At 44.0% G+C, this 16,302-nt stretch overlaps 1 protein-coding gene across 1 annotated transcript in view; it reads right to left on the bottom strand.

The window, feature by feature from the left end:
- PELI2 (pellino E3 ubiquitin protein ligase family member 2) overlaps positions 1 to 9,020 on the bottom strand; it is a 212,322-nt gene extending 203,302 nt beyond the window's left edge. Inside the window, exon 1 of the mRNA XM_060167129.1 lies at positions 8,769 to 9,020. Within this exon, the coding sequence (XP_060023112.1) occupies positions 8,769 to 8,845 (77 nt within the window). The 5' untranslated portion in view covers positions 8,846 to 9,020. The remainder of the gene's footprint in view (positions 1 to 8,768) is intronic.
- Between the last annotated feature and the right edge of the window lie 7,282 nt (positions 9,021 to 16,302).

Raw genomic sequence — 16,302 nt, forward strand, 5'->3', positions numbered from 1 at the left:
CAGAGGAAGAATGTGGGACTAAGTTAAAACCCTGAGTTCTCTTATCTGATCTCCAACTGCCTGCAAATCCTGTTGGGAAAGTTGGGTAATGTCCACCTCAATACATGGCCTTTAGATATAACTCTTTCATTGAATGGTTTACAGAGTCAAACAACTGAACGCTTATTATGTGAAAACAGTTCAAGAATGTGAAAATAGTTCTCAAGCAGTTTATGTTGAGAAGCATAAACTGCTGACACACATAGTACAGTTACCTGTTCGCTCCAATAGCTCTCCTGCGTACCCTATACAAATAGCCATAGAGCAAGGCTACAGACTCCATTCTGAATTCTACCCAAGAGCATGTAAAGACAAAAGCACCCAAACCCTAATGCAGTCTCAAGTACCACAGCAGGGACCCAGTCTGTAAGTTCTGGGATCTGGCAAGAAGCACACTTCTTTGTGTTTGTGGTCCTCGTGCAAAGAGGGCCTTCCCTCAAGGTCATCGATTCATCAGTCGAGCGCTCCAGAAAACCCTCACTGCTCACCCATCACAAGCTCTGATTACGATTAGAGCGCTCCACAACTGCGTAGCAGGAAGCAGGAGAAGGCCAGGTATGGACCGGAAAGGAGGAGGGGCCTCGGGGGCTCCTCGAAGGGACTTGGTAATAGTAAACAGCCGTTTCATACCAACAGCCTGGAAGCCAAACACACAACTGCCTGCTCTGGTTGGATTCTGCTAAACCAGTACTAATTAGAATGGGAGCACGGAGCTTGAAATAATGATTCTCAACCTAAACACAGAGCAAGAAAAGCAGGGTACGAACGGAGTTAAGTGTTTGCAAGTGAGAAGCATTATGTGGACGGCTGGAAATAAAACCTCAATCGAGAATGACTTGCAGTAGTCTTAAACCTGCTGCCGAAAATACCCCTAATGCATATTTATTAGGTCTGTCATCCAAGAGGCTTGTACCCCCCAGCCCTCGTTAGTCATTAGTAGGCACTAATGACCGCGGCCTTGCAGCACCACCCTAGCGCGCTGCAACGCAGCTCCGAGCAGCTGGTGGAATGGGAACAGACGGCCTGCTTCCCTTCAAGGCAGAACTTTCTGCAGGTGACAAAATGACTGTTAGGTGACTGACAAAAAGAAAAACAAAAGTTGAAACAGGAATATCTGACGTCAGTAAAGTACATGTTTAGTATCGCAGGGAGCCTTTAACTTGGGCCCTTAAGGTTGAGAGGACTGTTTACAAAACTGCAGCTGTGCTACAGAACCAGAGTCTGCGTTCCTTCCAAGTCGAGAAACAGTCACCGAACCCCAGAGACACCTCTGAGCTGAGCAGGGCGCTGCAGTGTGCCAGAGAAACCCAACCTCCCATGCGCCTGAAAAGGCATACCTCGCACTCCAAGAGGGGCAGAAGTCACCCCTTGTCCTCAAAGGGTCAACTCTTCTTGGAGGGAGAAGCAGATCTTCTCAATGAGCCCTAGTGGAACGCAATTACCACTCTGGGCACGTGGCGAGCAGCGCAGCGGACTGAACCCTGCGTGTGTCCAGGGACGTTAAATGTACATCCTTCTACTTGTTTGCTCTTCTATTTCACCTTTAGTAAATGGTTTACATACTTTGCCTCCTTAACTAACAGGATACTCGGAATCCTTTGGCCTAAGAGTGAAACCCACTCAGGGTGGCTTAAACCGGAAAAAAGTAAATAAAAACTGAAAAAGATAGGGGACTCTCAGAGGATACACGGTTACTTTCTCAGAAAAGTTTCCCCTGACTTCCCTGTCTACAAGGGCCCCCACTACCTTATCTCCAGCACTTGACCTGGCTAGTTCCCCCACACACACAACAAGCACTCTCCTCCCCTTATCCTGCTTCATCTTCCTCCTGACACTCTCTGAAATTAGATGCTGCATCTACCTGCATGCCGACTCATTTGCACCACCCATCTCCCCCACTCACAGGTGAGCTCCCTGCAGGCGGGACCATCTGTCTCACTCCTACTGTATGCAGCCCAGTGTCTGCGGCAGTGCTGGCCCTCAGTCAGTATTTTTGAGTCACTGAATGAGTGGCTGGTCGCTTGCAACCCTGGACAGTGGGTGCAACTGGATCTCATGAGGGACAGGAACCAGAAACTGGAACCCAGACAGCAGCTGGCTCCCATACGCCCCGGTCCCTCTCTGCCTGGGCTTCTCCTTCCACGGGCACTGCTGCAGCCCTCTTTGCAGAAGTGCTTTCTCCACTCCAAGTTTCAGAGCTGAAAATCCAGCTACAGTCTCCCACGCCTTTAGGATAAAGTCCCGAATCCTGCTGGACCTGCCCTCCCACCCTCATCTCTCACATTATGTATTCCAACCACTCTCTTCTAGTCATTCGGGGCTTTTCTCCATTCCTCAAAGGAGCATGTGTGCTCACCTCTGGGTCTACTCCTCCTCCTAGAGCAATCTTTCCCTCTACCTCCACCTGGCTAACCCCTTCTCATCCTGGCACATGGTTAGGTGACCCTGTTAATGTACCCCCCGTCACAGCTTATACTCTAAACTGCTTTCTATGCAGGATCCACAGCGGCAGAGATGGTACCTGTCTTGTTCACCACTACATCCCTTAGTGCCAAGGACAGCATCCGGCACGTAGCAGATGCTCAAATATTTGTGGAATAAATAAATGAACTGTGTATTTGTACTAGCTGTTCCCTAAAGGGCTGTGACAAGAATAAGACAGCAATTCACGTGTCTGCCTTGTCTTGCTGTATCCCCCATGCCTGGAAGAGCACAATCCCAATAAATATTTGCTGAATGAATAAATCCCTGGCTTGCCTGATGTAACTCCACCCCTTTCTCTCCCACTTGGGAAAACATAGCAGATGCGAGTGCGTAAAATCACGTTATTAAAGGGACATTTTGGAATCATTTAAAAGATCCATACTTTATTACGTGTCATAAATTACCGGCCATGGACCTCAAAACTGATCATCACGTACTAAGGCGGCTGAGAACAGCTGATTTAGACAAAGCTAACAAATGTGAAGCACTTTCTGCTCTCGTTATTTTTATTTTCCAGAAGATAAAAGTGACAGTAAGCTCAATAAGAACCATTAACAGAATCATTCTTACCCTCGACTGACTTTCTTCTTATAGACTCTGCTCACGCCAGGGGAAACCCTTAGTTAAATCAAAAGATGTCAGAAATTCCTTTTCAGTTATTTTTCTCCCATACCAAGGAGCTCCATCAAGAGCTACTGTCTCCATTCCAAAGACAATCTATGGCCCCACCTTGCTGATCCCCACATAACAGACACAAAACCACTGCCTCAATGTGACAATACTGGTCTCCCTCAAATACAGCAACTGGCATGGTTTTGGTTTTTGGTCTTTTCTGTGTACATGTTTTATCCTTTTGATAAAATATGTTTTGGTAAAGGTGCTGGAACCTCTATCAACCTGGTTTTACTTTTGTTTACCGAAAGCATACCCAAACATTAATCATATGATGAAATACAACTGAAAACGAAAAGTCCTAATGAAGGTTTCAGGCTTGGTGTGTTAAAGAGAGAAACAAATAAATCTGAGAGAGCCAGACAAGAAACCACACAGACAGCCACATACTCCAAACAAGGCTAAAGTTAGTAAAGGAAAATATAGCAACCCGAAGCCAGTCACATCATGACCCTTAATAGCCTACAGAAGTAGACACTCCATCCACACAAACAGAGCCGAGCTCTGCAGATGACCCTACATGCTGAGCGACAGCAAAGGTTTTGTTTTGTATCTTTTTTTTTAAGTTCAAAGACCTTTTAGTCTATAAAGGACACGAGTGTTTGATGTCTGGGCCCAAATTAGAGAGGACGATGAGAAAAGGAAAAGTGTTAGGATGTATTTTAAGGTTTCTTATTACTACCAAGGGGAGGGGTCAAGGCAAAATGCCAAGGTTAAGACAAAAATGGGCATCTAGAAATCGGAGCTGCTTGTTTCAAAGAATAAGGACCATAAACTCTTCCAGCAACAGTCCTCTTTGTCTGTTACCTGATAAAATGCTACACAATCCAAAGGGAAATAGGCACGTACCCCTGACCTTTAGCCGTTTGTAGATCTTGGTCAGTTTCAATTACAATATTTTTGAGTCATATCTGTAGAAATTCTTAACCCTTTTTTGTGCGAAGGATCCTTTTGGCAGTCTAGTAAAGTATACTGAGCGCTTTTCAGAAAAAAATTTTTTTAATAAATTTATTTATTTTTTTGGCTGCGTCGGATCCTCATTGCCGCGTGTAGGCTTTCTCTAGTTGGGGCAAGCAGGGGCTGCTCTTCGTTGCGGTGCGCAGGCTTCTCATTGTGGTGGCTTCTCTTGTTGTGGAGCACGGGCTCTAGGCACGTGGGCTTCAGTAGCTGTGGTTCGTGGGCTCAGTTGTGGCTCGCGGGCTCTAGAGCACAGGCTCAGTAGTTGTGGCACACGGGCTTAGTTGCTCTGCGGCATGTGGGATCTTCCCGGACCAGGGCTCAAACTAGTGTCCCCTGCATTGGCAGGAGGATTCTTAACCACCACGCCACCAAGGAAGTCCAGAAAAATATTTTTAAATGCATAAAATACAATACAAAGGATTAAAAATGGAATCAATTATACTTGGTTATCAAGATAGTTTTAAGTTGTGATACAATAACGTATGTACTTCTGGATTAATGTATTAACGAATCTAGCAGCAGGTCTATCTGTTGCCTATACACATAATGGAGTGAAATGCTAAATCTCAGTTTGAATACAGTAAAAATAAAGATGATTTTCCCCCATCTAAGTTCAAGGGCTCCCTGGATTCCATCTGTGGACCCTAGGTTAAAAACCTCTGGATGAGAGAGCCAATAAAAATACATTCCGTGAAGCACCAAATGAAAAAGAAAGTCTTGCAAAATGCATTATCCATTCAACTGTGAGGTGAGGGGAACTAAGAATAAGCAATATTTTTCCAGAAACCATGATGGGCCATTAGTCAGCAAGAGAGCTGCATGCTTTAAATTGAATCCAGAAAGAGATTCAGCTCCCCTCATAAAAGTTACAAGAAAAACTGAAGCTTTGAGGAACTGACTGGACTCTGCTAACAGCACTGCTGGACTCTGCCCTGAAGTGGGGAAACAGTGACCCGGCAGTGTAGTGATCCAGCTCAACTATGAACTTGAACAAATCCCCTTCCTTCCGGGAGCCTCAGTTGCTTCATCAGTAAAATTAAAGAGCTGAACATGTACCATGACCTCTTAGGGCCCTTTCAGTTCTAAAATTTCAGCATCAGATTATCTCTTCCTTATGTTGATTATTTCAGCCCACTGAGCTTAATTTCAAAACATCACTGCCTTCCTTAAACTTGGAACAGAAAGTTTTACCAAATTTTGAACACCCTCATGTACAACCTAACACCAATGTACCAAATATACGTATACCATTACAACTTTTAAAAATGCCTGTTTTGCACATCTCTACTTCCAAAAAAGTAATCACAGCATCAATCTTTTCTGCTATTAAAACACAGTTCCCATTCGAATTCTAACACCTTCACCTTAAGAATATACAAAATCAACACATGCTGGGCTACCTAGACTATGTTAACTATATGTTTTCAACATTTCAGCCAATGAACAATACGACAGGGTATAAACCCAGAACGGTCCTTGACAACTACCTAATCCAATCATATTTCATTATTTCTAAAGAAACAGAGAAAGGGTAAGGGCCTAAGTCACTAATCACAAAGCCAGTGGGCAAGAAAGGAATTCAATCCAGGTCTCCTGACTGCTGGTTCATCCTCTCCTCACGAACTATACCGAACTGCCTCTCAAATCCTGACACACTTCCCCAACTTCAACATTTTAGCCAGGTTTAAAATTAACAGAAAAAAGACCAAACAGGTAGACCAGTCCTTTTCTCTATCTTCCATTACATAATGGACACAACAATGAGTTGTGGCTACGATGCATTCACTGGTTGAAATCAAGAAATAATTAAATTCTACCAATCTGCCAAGAAAATGATGACTCTACTAAAATCCTGACTAGCTGGCAATTCTCTTAATATCGTGTAAAGCACGAAAAGACGCAGAAGCATCTATATATGGATATAGACATATACATATATAGCTCCTCAGTCTGCTCTCCAGGACCTCTTAGCAACATTTCACTACGAAATTTAGAAGCAAACAAAAAGGACTACCACACAACCGTTTTTTATTTTTTAAATGAAAAACACACTGTATTTTACAAGCAAAAAGCTTCTATCAATATCAATATTGGGCATTTTTAGATCTCAAGGTTAATTTTATCAGTGAGAAAACCTACTAGAATTGTCTGCCATTATTTATGTTCTAGATGATCAGACATGCAAATCTGATAATAATTTTTATTTGATTGTTACTGCTGTTTTAAAAGGGAGAGCCCTGTCTCAAGTCCTAAGGGTAGGATAATGATTAACAAGGGTCTCTTTAAAGTCTCCCTACCTTTTCACCCTTTCCCCCCCGCACTCTTCAAATGTGTTCAATATCGCTAGAGAGTCAGAAAACTACTCTCAGAAACAGAAAAAGGCCACAATTCTTCTGAAGTATTCAAAATCCAGACGAGCATCTTCTCAGAACCTGGTCTCAACTCACCTTTCGCTTCCTGAGAGAGACCTTCCCTGACCTCCCAGCTAAAGAAGCAAGACCTGCCTACAACAGACATTTCCCAAGCTGACCCACTTCTGCTGAGAACTTGGCAGCACCCAAAATTGCCATCTACTATTCCTTTGTTTACATGTTTCCTCCTGTTTATACCTGCCACTCCACACTAAAATGAAACCTCCTTGTTCACTGCTGGAGCCGGTATGCCTAAACAGTGCTGGCACATAGTAGGTGCACAAATAACTGCTGAGTGGCCCAAAGTATTGATGTAAGTGCCAACTCTGTCATATGAAGTGTCTCCTGGAAAAGCATTCTTAAAGGACAGAGCACATGCAATTGGCAACGCATTTACACAGCCTACTTTAGAGTAAGCCTGTGATACTAGGACAATCCAGGGTATAAATCCCTTTCAGGGCTTTGGAATGCCCACCACTTCCAGCTGTGAACACAAAACCCTCTCCAGGCCCATTCACACACTGCTTTCATGAAACATCTCAACAACGATTTCCTCAAAAGGAAATAATGAAATAAAGTCCTGGCCTAAGTTAATCTTTCGTGTCAGGTTCACAATGTTAAACATACTTTGAAGCCAGCCGCACAAACAAAACCAAACTGCACAATATTAGGCTGGGCTGAGATTACATAAAACAAGCTAAACTCTGGCTTTTTTCCTCCCATTCCTCTCTCCTTCCAGTGAACCCTGATATCTGTCTTTTAAGTGCAATTAGATGCAGGTGAGAAAAATGCTTATCTGCAAACAGCTTCCAAATAGGTAATGAGATTTCCAATGATATTCCACCTAATACTGTAGCAACAAGGTAAGTTGGACTGGACAACTTAGAGCTGAGCTGTGTCTGGAAGCTCCTCTTAAAAATTCTTCTTTTTAAAATTATGTTTAAGTCGGCACTTACTTCAAAGTATTCAGTTATCAAAACACATTTTTCGGAGTGCCCTGAGTTTTTCCATACCCATGACTCTTCGCGTGTGTGCTAAGCCTACCTTTCAGCACCCATAATGTTAAGAATACAGGTCTTTCAAGAGAGAAGGACAAAAGCGCGGGTTCTCAGGAGTGACAGATCCAAAGGGAAAAATAATCCTTTCTCTTCCAATACTAAACCCAAGTTGCTGCTTCTCCGGAGTTTCCCCGCACTTTCCCCTCCCCACTCCGCTCCCCTTTCACTGCCCACTTTACCCTGCTTTAATCCTGGCGAAGCCTTTCTCTTGTCTTATTAAGGGTAAACAATAGAAATGTCACAAGGAAACTCAGGAAGAAAATGAAGTCTCTAATTGCTGCCGTTTAACGACTGTAGATAATTACTATCTTCAAAATGTGGTTTTCACAAGCGGAGAGGGAGTCGAGGCGGGTGAGGCTGGCGAGCTCCCCGCCGCTGGGAGGACATCTGCGAGGCCGAATCCCAGGACCGAGGGACGAAAGGGATGCGGTCCCGTGCCGGGGAGCCCGGGGTGGGGGGCAGCGGCGTTCCTGCCCACTCCGGGACACTCCCGGCCGAGTCACAGACAGTTCAGTGTCCTCGGGCTGCGGCTACCCGTGGCGGTCACCATAACAATATGCAAAGCGCTGCCCGTGGACGCCCCCGGCGCGGATCCCACCGCCCGCTGCGGCCGAGCCGGCGGTGCCGCGCCTGGAGTTCCGGGCCCCGGGCTCACAGTAAGCTGGGTCAGAGGGCCCCCGGGGGCCTCTCAGCTTCGCCAAGGTGGTGGGGGGGGGTGTCCTCGGACACCGCGTGGTGCCTGCGACGGCGGTGCCTCAGCCCTGGCCACTACCCCCGCTACCCGGCCCGGGGCGCGCAGGGAAGTCGAACCCCTATCCCTGCGGTACCGCCGACGACTTGGTTCCCGAACGCTGAGCCCCGCGGGGCGCGGGGTCGCCCCAGTCCCCGCCACTTCCTTCGCCACCGTCCTCGGCGCGGATAGCGCATCCCGGTGCCCGCCGCAGCGCCCCGCGCGCGCCTCCCCGCCCCCGCCGTCCCAGCCCTCCGAGCCGCTCGCGCCGACCCAAGCGCCCGGGCGATCCCCACAGAGCCCCCGAGCCACCCCGCTGGCCCTGCTCGGGGATGCGGGCGCGCTGCTGCCACCCAGCCCGGAGCGCTCGCTGCCCGCCCCAAAGCTCCCCGGGTCGGGGACCCCCGGACTTACCCCAGAACCACCAGCTCCCCGTATTTCACCGGCTCCTTGTTGAGGGCGCAGTGCTCCTCCTGGCCGGGGGAAAACATGGAGCCCTGCTCGGCCGCCGCCGTCGCCTCCGCCGCGACCCCCGCCGAGTCCGCGCCGCCGCTACAATCCCATCCCGAGAAGGGAGTGAGCGCGCCAGGGAAGGGCACGGCGGCGAAGGGGGCGCGGGGCGGCCAATCCCGCGGCTGCTCCGTCGTGGCTGCGCGGCTGCCCTGCCGGGCTCTCCGGAGCTCCGCGCAGCGCGGCTGCCCCGAGCCGGACTCGGCAACAAATGGAACCAGGCAGCAGGGGGACCTACCCGCGCCGAGCGCCTGAGCCGCAGCCGCCGCCGAAGCCCCGCGGGAGGGAGGAAGGGAAAGAGCGAGAAAGCTAGGGAGGGGCGGGGTCAGCGGGCGGGGGAAGGGCGGGGGAGGGGGAGGGGGCGGGGGCCGGACCGCTGAGCCGCCCCGCGGGCGCGCGGGCAGGTGGGAGCCGCCCGGCCCTCCGCGAGACGCCCGCAGCCCCCCCGCCCACCCGGCGCCCCCTCCCCCGGCGCGTGGGGCCGCCCACGTCCCCTCCCCGCCCCCCTCGGGCCCTGCGGTGGATCGCCCGGGTGTTATGTAAACATAGAGTAAAAGGGAAAAGAAGTTCTTAAAGGAGCAGCTCTATTTTTTTTTTTTTTCTCGCTTCCTTTCCCAAACTTAACAGCGCGGGGTACACAGCCCTGGTCGCCGAGTTCTCCAGCGGCTGAAGGCTGCGCAGGATCCCGGAAGCACAGCGGTCAAGGTTCCCAAGCCTAGCCTAGTTTCCCCAGGTTAGTTAGCTGTAAATAAAGAACTTGCTCTCGGGGTATGAGAGCATTTGCTTTCCCGGTGTCACTGTGTCGCGGCACACATCCGGAGGTGTCGCACAGGCGCACCTGGGTGCCTCCTCTTCCAAAACCAAGTCCTTAAGAGCTTGAAGACGTCTAGAAATTTGGAGGGGCTCGCCAATTGGCACTGGATTAGAGGGAGTCTTGAAGGCACTTGGAGCACACTGCCGTGGTGCAGGATGTAACAACCCGGTTTGTCGTCAGCAGAGTTCCACATGGTTCCAAAAAAATGTTTTGCTGTTGTTGGGGGTTTTTTTGTTTTTTTTTTAATCCATACCCTGTCCGCTTTCCCATACCTTCTCTCAATCCCCTAAGGAATTTAAGAGGAAATTATTTGGGTAAACATTTTAATGGATATAAAAGTTCCTTTATTATAATTTAGCCGATGCATTGTTTGCTTTTTATGCTTTTCTAAATAGTTACTACTATGGCTTTAAAATATTTTAGAGTATAACAGCTTTACTGACTGCTGTTTCTCCTCATACAGGATTTTATTGTTTTCCCATTTATTAAGCACTCATACTGGAAACTCTGCATATTATTGTCAGTCACTGCCTCTCAAGACTGTTAAATAATTTTCAAAGAAATAAATACTGCAAAGCCACCCTATGTATAAACACTGACTGGTGGGCTATGACCCTAAGTAAAGGGCTAGGAAAAAGAAATAATTGCATCAGTAACCTTCCATTGCACCGTTCAGCACCCTTTGTCTAACATTCTCTGACAGGTTATTACTATAGTGACAAGATGCTGCAGGAAATGTTACTTCAGTTAGTAACGAATTTGTTTTTAATTGGGGCTTTAGAAATAAATTATTTCAAAGTAACTAAAGCCACACCATTGGTTAGTCAAACACACAAAAACTTTTTAAACAACTTACTTCACCTAAGTATAAAATTTCTGTACTTCATCTGAACACCGTTATTCAGCATATTTTACATATTCTCTGTAATATGTGTGTGTGTATAGTTAGTTTTAACCAACAATCCTTCACTAAAGGGTTGAATGCTTTCTCATCACTAGGGTCTTGGTGTGAATTTCTGTCTGAATTTCTGCCTGATTAATGTTGACTTCATTTATCTACTCCATGCTCCTACTTACCTTATAGATGTGTGGCTAGCAAAGGTCCATCAGAATCATGCCTTGGTTATGAAGTCCCCAGTTATTATAGTACCTGGATCTGTCATTCTAACTTCTCCAGGCTTGTTCTGTTGCTGCTACTGCTCTCTAGGCTGCGATTACCCCCTCCCTCCTTCTCCCTTGGCATGCTGTGCTTTTGTGCATTGCATTACACTATTCTGGCTCCATTTCCTCCTTGCTGTGCTCTGCATCTGCTCTTAGGAAGATGGAAACAAACATTTATTAACCTCCTACTAAGTTCCAAACACTAGGCTGAGAGTTTCCCATAAGATGTCTCAGTCTTTGCAGGACCTCCATTCTAGCTGTTTGCCCAGGACGCCTCTGACTTCCAGAGGGCCATCTCTCTCTTTCTGCTCTCCCTGCATGTCTTTGAGCTTGTTTAAAGTTCTTCATCAGGTCTGTCTTTATCAGTTACTTACAGGAAGTGTTGCTTTGAATTAAGTTTTTGTAGCAGTGGAGGCTTTTTATCTTAGGCAACGCAGGGCTCACAGACCAGTTTGGGGAATCATTCTGACACCTGAAAACCTCAGGAATGCATACAGGCACCAGGAATGGAAATCCAAATGAGCAAAAGGGCCAAGTGAGGACTGTGGCAAATTGGTGAGACTGTGCCATCTCAGAGGCGCATCAGACACTGCTCTCCAGCTAATTGTCGCCATGTGACAATAACAGCTTACTGTTGCTAAATTTAATTTTTTTTTAAGTGCAAATCCTGTGTTTTATGCCAAATCCAACTTGTAACTATAGGCAACTCATTCCAGTTCTGTTTTGTTTTGTTTTAAACACAGAATGGACCCACCAAAACCATGTCTGTTTTCTAGATTGGGCCCAAGTTCCCCAAATTTGCTTTGTCTGGTTTCAAGGAAATATATAAGCGAAGGTAAAAAAAGAACCAAAAAACACTTCTCAAGTGGAATCAAATGGCAGGGCTGGGAGGGGAACAGAATAGTGGGGCATAAACTTGATTTTCTCAGAGAGTCCATGGCTTGTATCCCTATAAAAGCCAGCTTGCACCTTTCTCTGTTCATCCCTCATTAGAGTTTTCTGTTCACAACTTAAGCCAGTTAGAACATTACCCCCACCATCCCCTGCTAATATTAGGAATCTGATTGTAGCATGAATTTATCTCGTCTTGAATGTAATTGTTTTAGTTAGTAGCTCCAGGCTGGTGGGACAATCTGGCTGTGCCATCTGCCAACCCACTGAAAGCCAGGGTGGGTTTGACTGACCTGGCTGCCAGGGCAGACCACCACCCTCCCTCCCTGCTTGCCATTCCATTTGTGTCTCTCCGAAACCACTCTCCTGAAGAGGATGAACCACCCACAGCATCCCAGAGGGAGTTGATGCTACTTCTTGGGCTACCTAAGGCCATATGTTAACTTCACAAATAAATAATGTAAGGCTTTCTCTTGATTTTTACCCCCCAGTTAGGTCTATCTCTTTTAAGTTAGAATGAAAAGATTTAGTGAAGAAGCTTATGTTTGTCTTAAATAAAATCAATCAAATGCCTTCCAGTATTTCTAGAATAAAGAGTCTAATTTTTAGTAACTCTCCAGTCTACCTTACATGTTTATGTTTGCAGAGACTAAAGAGTAAGAAGATCCTTTCAAAAAATATATGTTTGGGGCTTCCCTGGTGGCGCAGTGGTTAAGAGTCTGCCTGACAATACAGGGGGCACAGGCTCGACCCCTGGTCCGGGAAGATCCCACATGCCGCGGAGCAACTAAGCCCGTGCACCACAGCTACCGAGCCTGCTCTCTAGAGCCCGCAAGCCACAACTACTGAGCCTCTGTGCCACAACTACTGAAGCCCAGGCACCTAGAGCCCGTGCTCCGCAACAAGAGAAGCCACCACAATGAGAAGCCCACGCACCGCAACGAAGAGTAGCCCCCGCTCACCACGACTAGAGAAAGCCCGCATGCAGCAACGAAGACCCAAAGCAGACAAAAATAAATATATAAATGTATTTATTTTTAAAAAATATGTTTGGATAAACTAGTCATTTTTTTCATGAAAACTTAGATCACATTTTATTTTTAGATTTTCTGTATACATACGTATATATATCTATATATACACATATATATACACATATATAGATATATATATATATATTCCTGATTGGGAAAGTTATATGAGCTCCTTGTCAGAAGTTTGGAAAACATGAAAAAAGGGATTTTTAAAAATTTTATTTTATTTAAATCATCCATAGTCTCATTACCCAGAAACAACCCTGTATAACATTTTTTATCTATTTCCTTCATCTTTTTTATTTTTAATTTTTCTACATAGTGAGATAATACTGTGTATAATCACCTTTCACACAGTTTGTTATCTCCCCTTTTTTCACTTAATGTTACAATTGTGAGCAGTTTTCTCTTGTCGCTAAAACTTCATTTTTGTTGTTCCATCATGTGTATCAATATCTATGAACCATCCTCCCTCTTATAAAACATTGGGAAGATTTCTAATTTTTGGTCTTCTAAACAATGAACATATTTATATTCATTATTACTGCATGAGAACAATTTCCTACATGGGAAATTATTACATCAAATGATATAAACATTTTTAAGACCCTTCCATGCATATTTCCAAACTGTTTTTCAAAATGATTATAGCTGCCAAGTTATACTGCAACCATCAGTAAATGAGAAAGAGCCTGCCTCAGGGAACTCTCAGTAGCATTTTTAAACCCTCACTAATGTGACAGGTGATAATTTTTATTTGCATTTCTTTGATTGCTATTGTGAGGTGCACTCACATTTTTTAAAAATTGTGGTAGAAAGTACATAACATGAGATCTACCCTCAACAAAACTTTCAGACTCCAGTAGACTTTTGTTAACTGTAAGCACAATGTTGTACAACAGATCTCTAGAGCTTTTTCATCTTGTATGACTGAAACTTTATACCCATTGAACAGCAACTCCCGTTTCTCCCTCCCCGCAGCTCTGAGAAATTGCACTTTTTACTTGCATAAGTCTGGCAACTTTTGATATCTCATATAAGTAGAATCATGCAGTATTGTCCTTCTGTGACAGGCTTATTTTTTAGTAAATTGTCCTCAAGGTCCATCCATGACATATCATATAACAGGATTCCCTTCTTTTTATGGCTGAATAATATTCCACTGTAGGTATGTACTACATAATCGAGTTATCCATCTATGGGTATTTAGGTGTTTTCACCTCTTGGCTATTGTGAACAATGCTGCAATGAACACGGGAGTGCAAATCTCTTCAAGATCCTGATTCCAGTTCTTTTGAATAAATACCCAGAAGTAGGTTGCTGGATCATATGGTAGTTCTATTTTTAATTTTTTGAGGAAGCTCCATTCTGTTTTACCATTTTACATCTCCATCAACATGGCACATGGGTTCCAATGTTTCTACATCCTCGTCAACATTTGCTATTTTCTGGGTTTTTTTGATAATGAACATCTTAACAGATGTGAGGTGGTATCTCGTGATTTTGGTTTACATTTCCCTGATGATAGTGATGTTCAACATCTCTTCATATATCTGTTGTATTTGCTTATCTTCTTTGGAGAATTGTCTATTCATTACCTCTGCCCATTTTTAAGTTGGGTTATTTGGTTTTTTGCTATTGAGTTATATGAGTTTCTTATATATTTTGGATATTAACCCCTTATCAGATATATGGTTTGCAAACATTTTCCCCCATTCTGTAGGTTACCTGTTTCCTTTGTTGTGCAGAAGCTTTTTAATTTAATGTAGTCCCACTTGTCTATTTTTGCTTTTGTTGCTGGTGCTTTTTGGTATCATACCCAAGAAACCATTGCCAAGATCAGTATCACAAAGATTTCCCCCTTGGCTTTCTTCTAAGAGTTTACAGTTTCAGGTCTTCTGTTGAAGTCTTTAATCCATTTTGAGTTGATTTTTGTGTATGATGTAAGATAAGGGTCCATTTTCATTCTTTTGCATGTGGATACCCACATGCAAAATTTTCCCCCCACCATGTATTGAAGAGACTCTCCTTTCCCATTGTGTATTCTTAGCATCCTTGTTGAAGATCAGTTGTCTGTATATGCATGGGTTTGTTTCTGGGCTCTATATTCTGTTCCATTTGTCTATATGTCTATTTTTATGCCAGTAGCATACTGTTTAGATTACTATAGTTTAGTAATATGTTTAAAATCAGGAAGTGTGAGACCTTCAGCTTTGTTCTTTATAAGATTGTTTTGGCTATTCAGGGTCCTTTGTGGTTCCATATGAATTTTAAGATTATTTTTCTATTTCTGTAAAAGATGTCATTGGGATTTTGCTAAAGATTGCTTTAAATCTATAGGTTGCTCTGGGTAGTATGGACGTTTTAACAATATTAAGTCTTCCAATCTATGAACACAGGATGTCTTTCTATTCACTTGTGTCCTCTCTCATGTCTTTCATTAATATTTTGTAGTTTTCAGTGTCCACGTCTTTTGCCTCCTTGGTTAAGTTTATTTCTTTGTATTTTATTCTTTATGAAGTTATTGTAAATGGTGCTCTTTTCTTATTATCTTTTTCAGATAGTTCATTGTTAATGTATAGAAACACAACAAATTTTTACATATTGATTTTTGTGTCTTTGAGCTTCACTGAATTTGTTTATTAGTTCTAACAATGTTTTTGTGGAAGTTTTAGAATTTTCTACATATAAGATCATGTAATCTGTGAACAGAGATTTTTAATTCTTTTCAGATTTGGATGCCTTTTACTTCTTTTCCTTGCCTAATAGCTCTGGCTTGAACTTCCAGTTGAATAGAAATGTTGAATAGAAGTGGCAAGAGTGAGCATTCCTGTCTTTTATTCGTGATCTTAGAGGAAAATGTTTCAGTTTTTCATTGAGTATAATGTTAGCTGTGGGATTTACGGCCTTTATTACTTTGAGATAATTTCCTTTCATTCCTAGTTTGTTGAGTCTTTTTTTTCCATCAAGAAAGGTGTTGGGTTTTGTCTACTGCTTTTTCTGCATCTATTGAGATCATCATAAGAGTTTTATCCTTTGTTCTGTTAATATGCTGTCTCACATTGGTTGATTTTCATATGTTGAAACATCCTTGCATCCCAGGGATAAGTTCCACTTGTTCATGGAATATGAGACTTCTAATGTGTGTCTGGATTCAGTTTTCTAGTATTTTGTGGAGGATTTTTTCACCTATATTCATCAGGAATATTGGCCTGTAGTTTTCTTTTCTTGTAACATCTTCTTCTGGCTTTGGAATCAGGGTGATACTGACCTCATAAAATGAGTTTAGAAAAGTTTTCTCCTCTTCAATTTTTTGGAAGAGTTTGAAAAGGATTGGTATTAATTCTTCTTTAACTGTTTAGTAGAATTCACCAGTGAAGACATCTAGTCCTGGAATTTTCTTTGTTGAGAGGTGTTTGTTTGTTTGTTTTACTGATTCAATCTCCTTACTAGTAATTGGTCTGTTCAAATTTTCTGTTTCTCCATGATTCAATCTTGTAAGTTATATGTTTCTAGGAATTTATCCATTTCTTTTAAG

Source organism: Lagenorhynchus albirostris, chromosome 1 (assembly GCF_949774975.1).
Source record: "Lagenorhynchus albirostris chromosome 1, mLagAlb1.1, whole genome shotgun sequence".
Classification (NCBI taxonomy): domain Eukaryota; kingdom Metazoa; phylum Chordata; class Mammalia; order Artiodactyla; family Delphinidae; genus Lagenorhynchus; species Lagenorhynchus albirostris.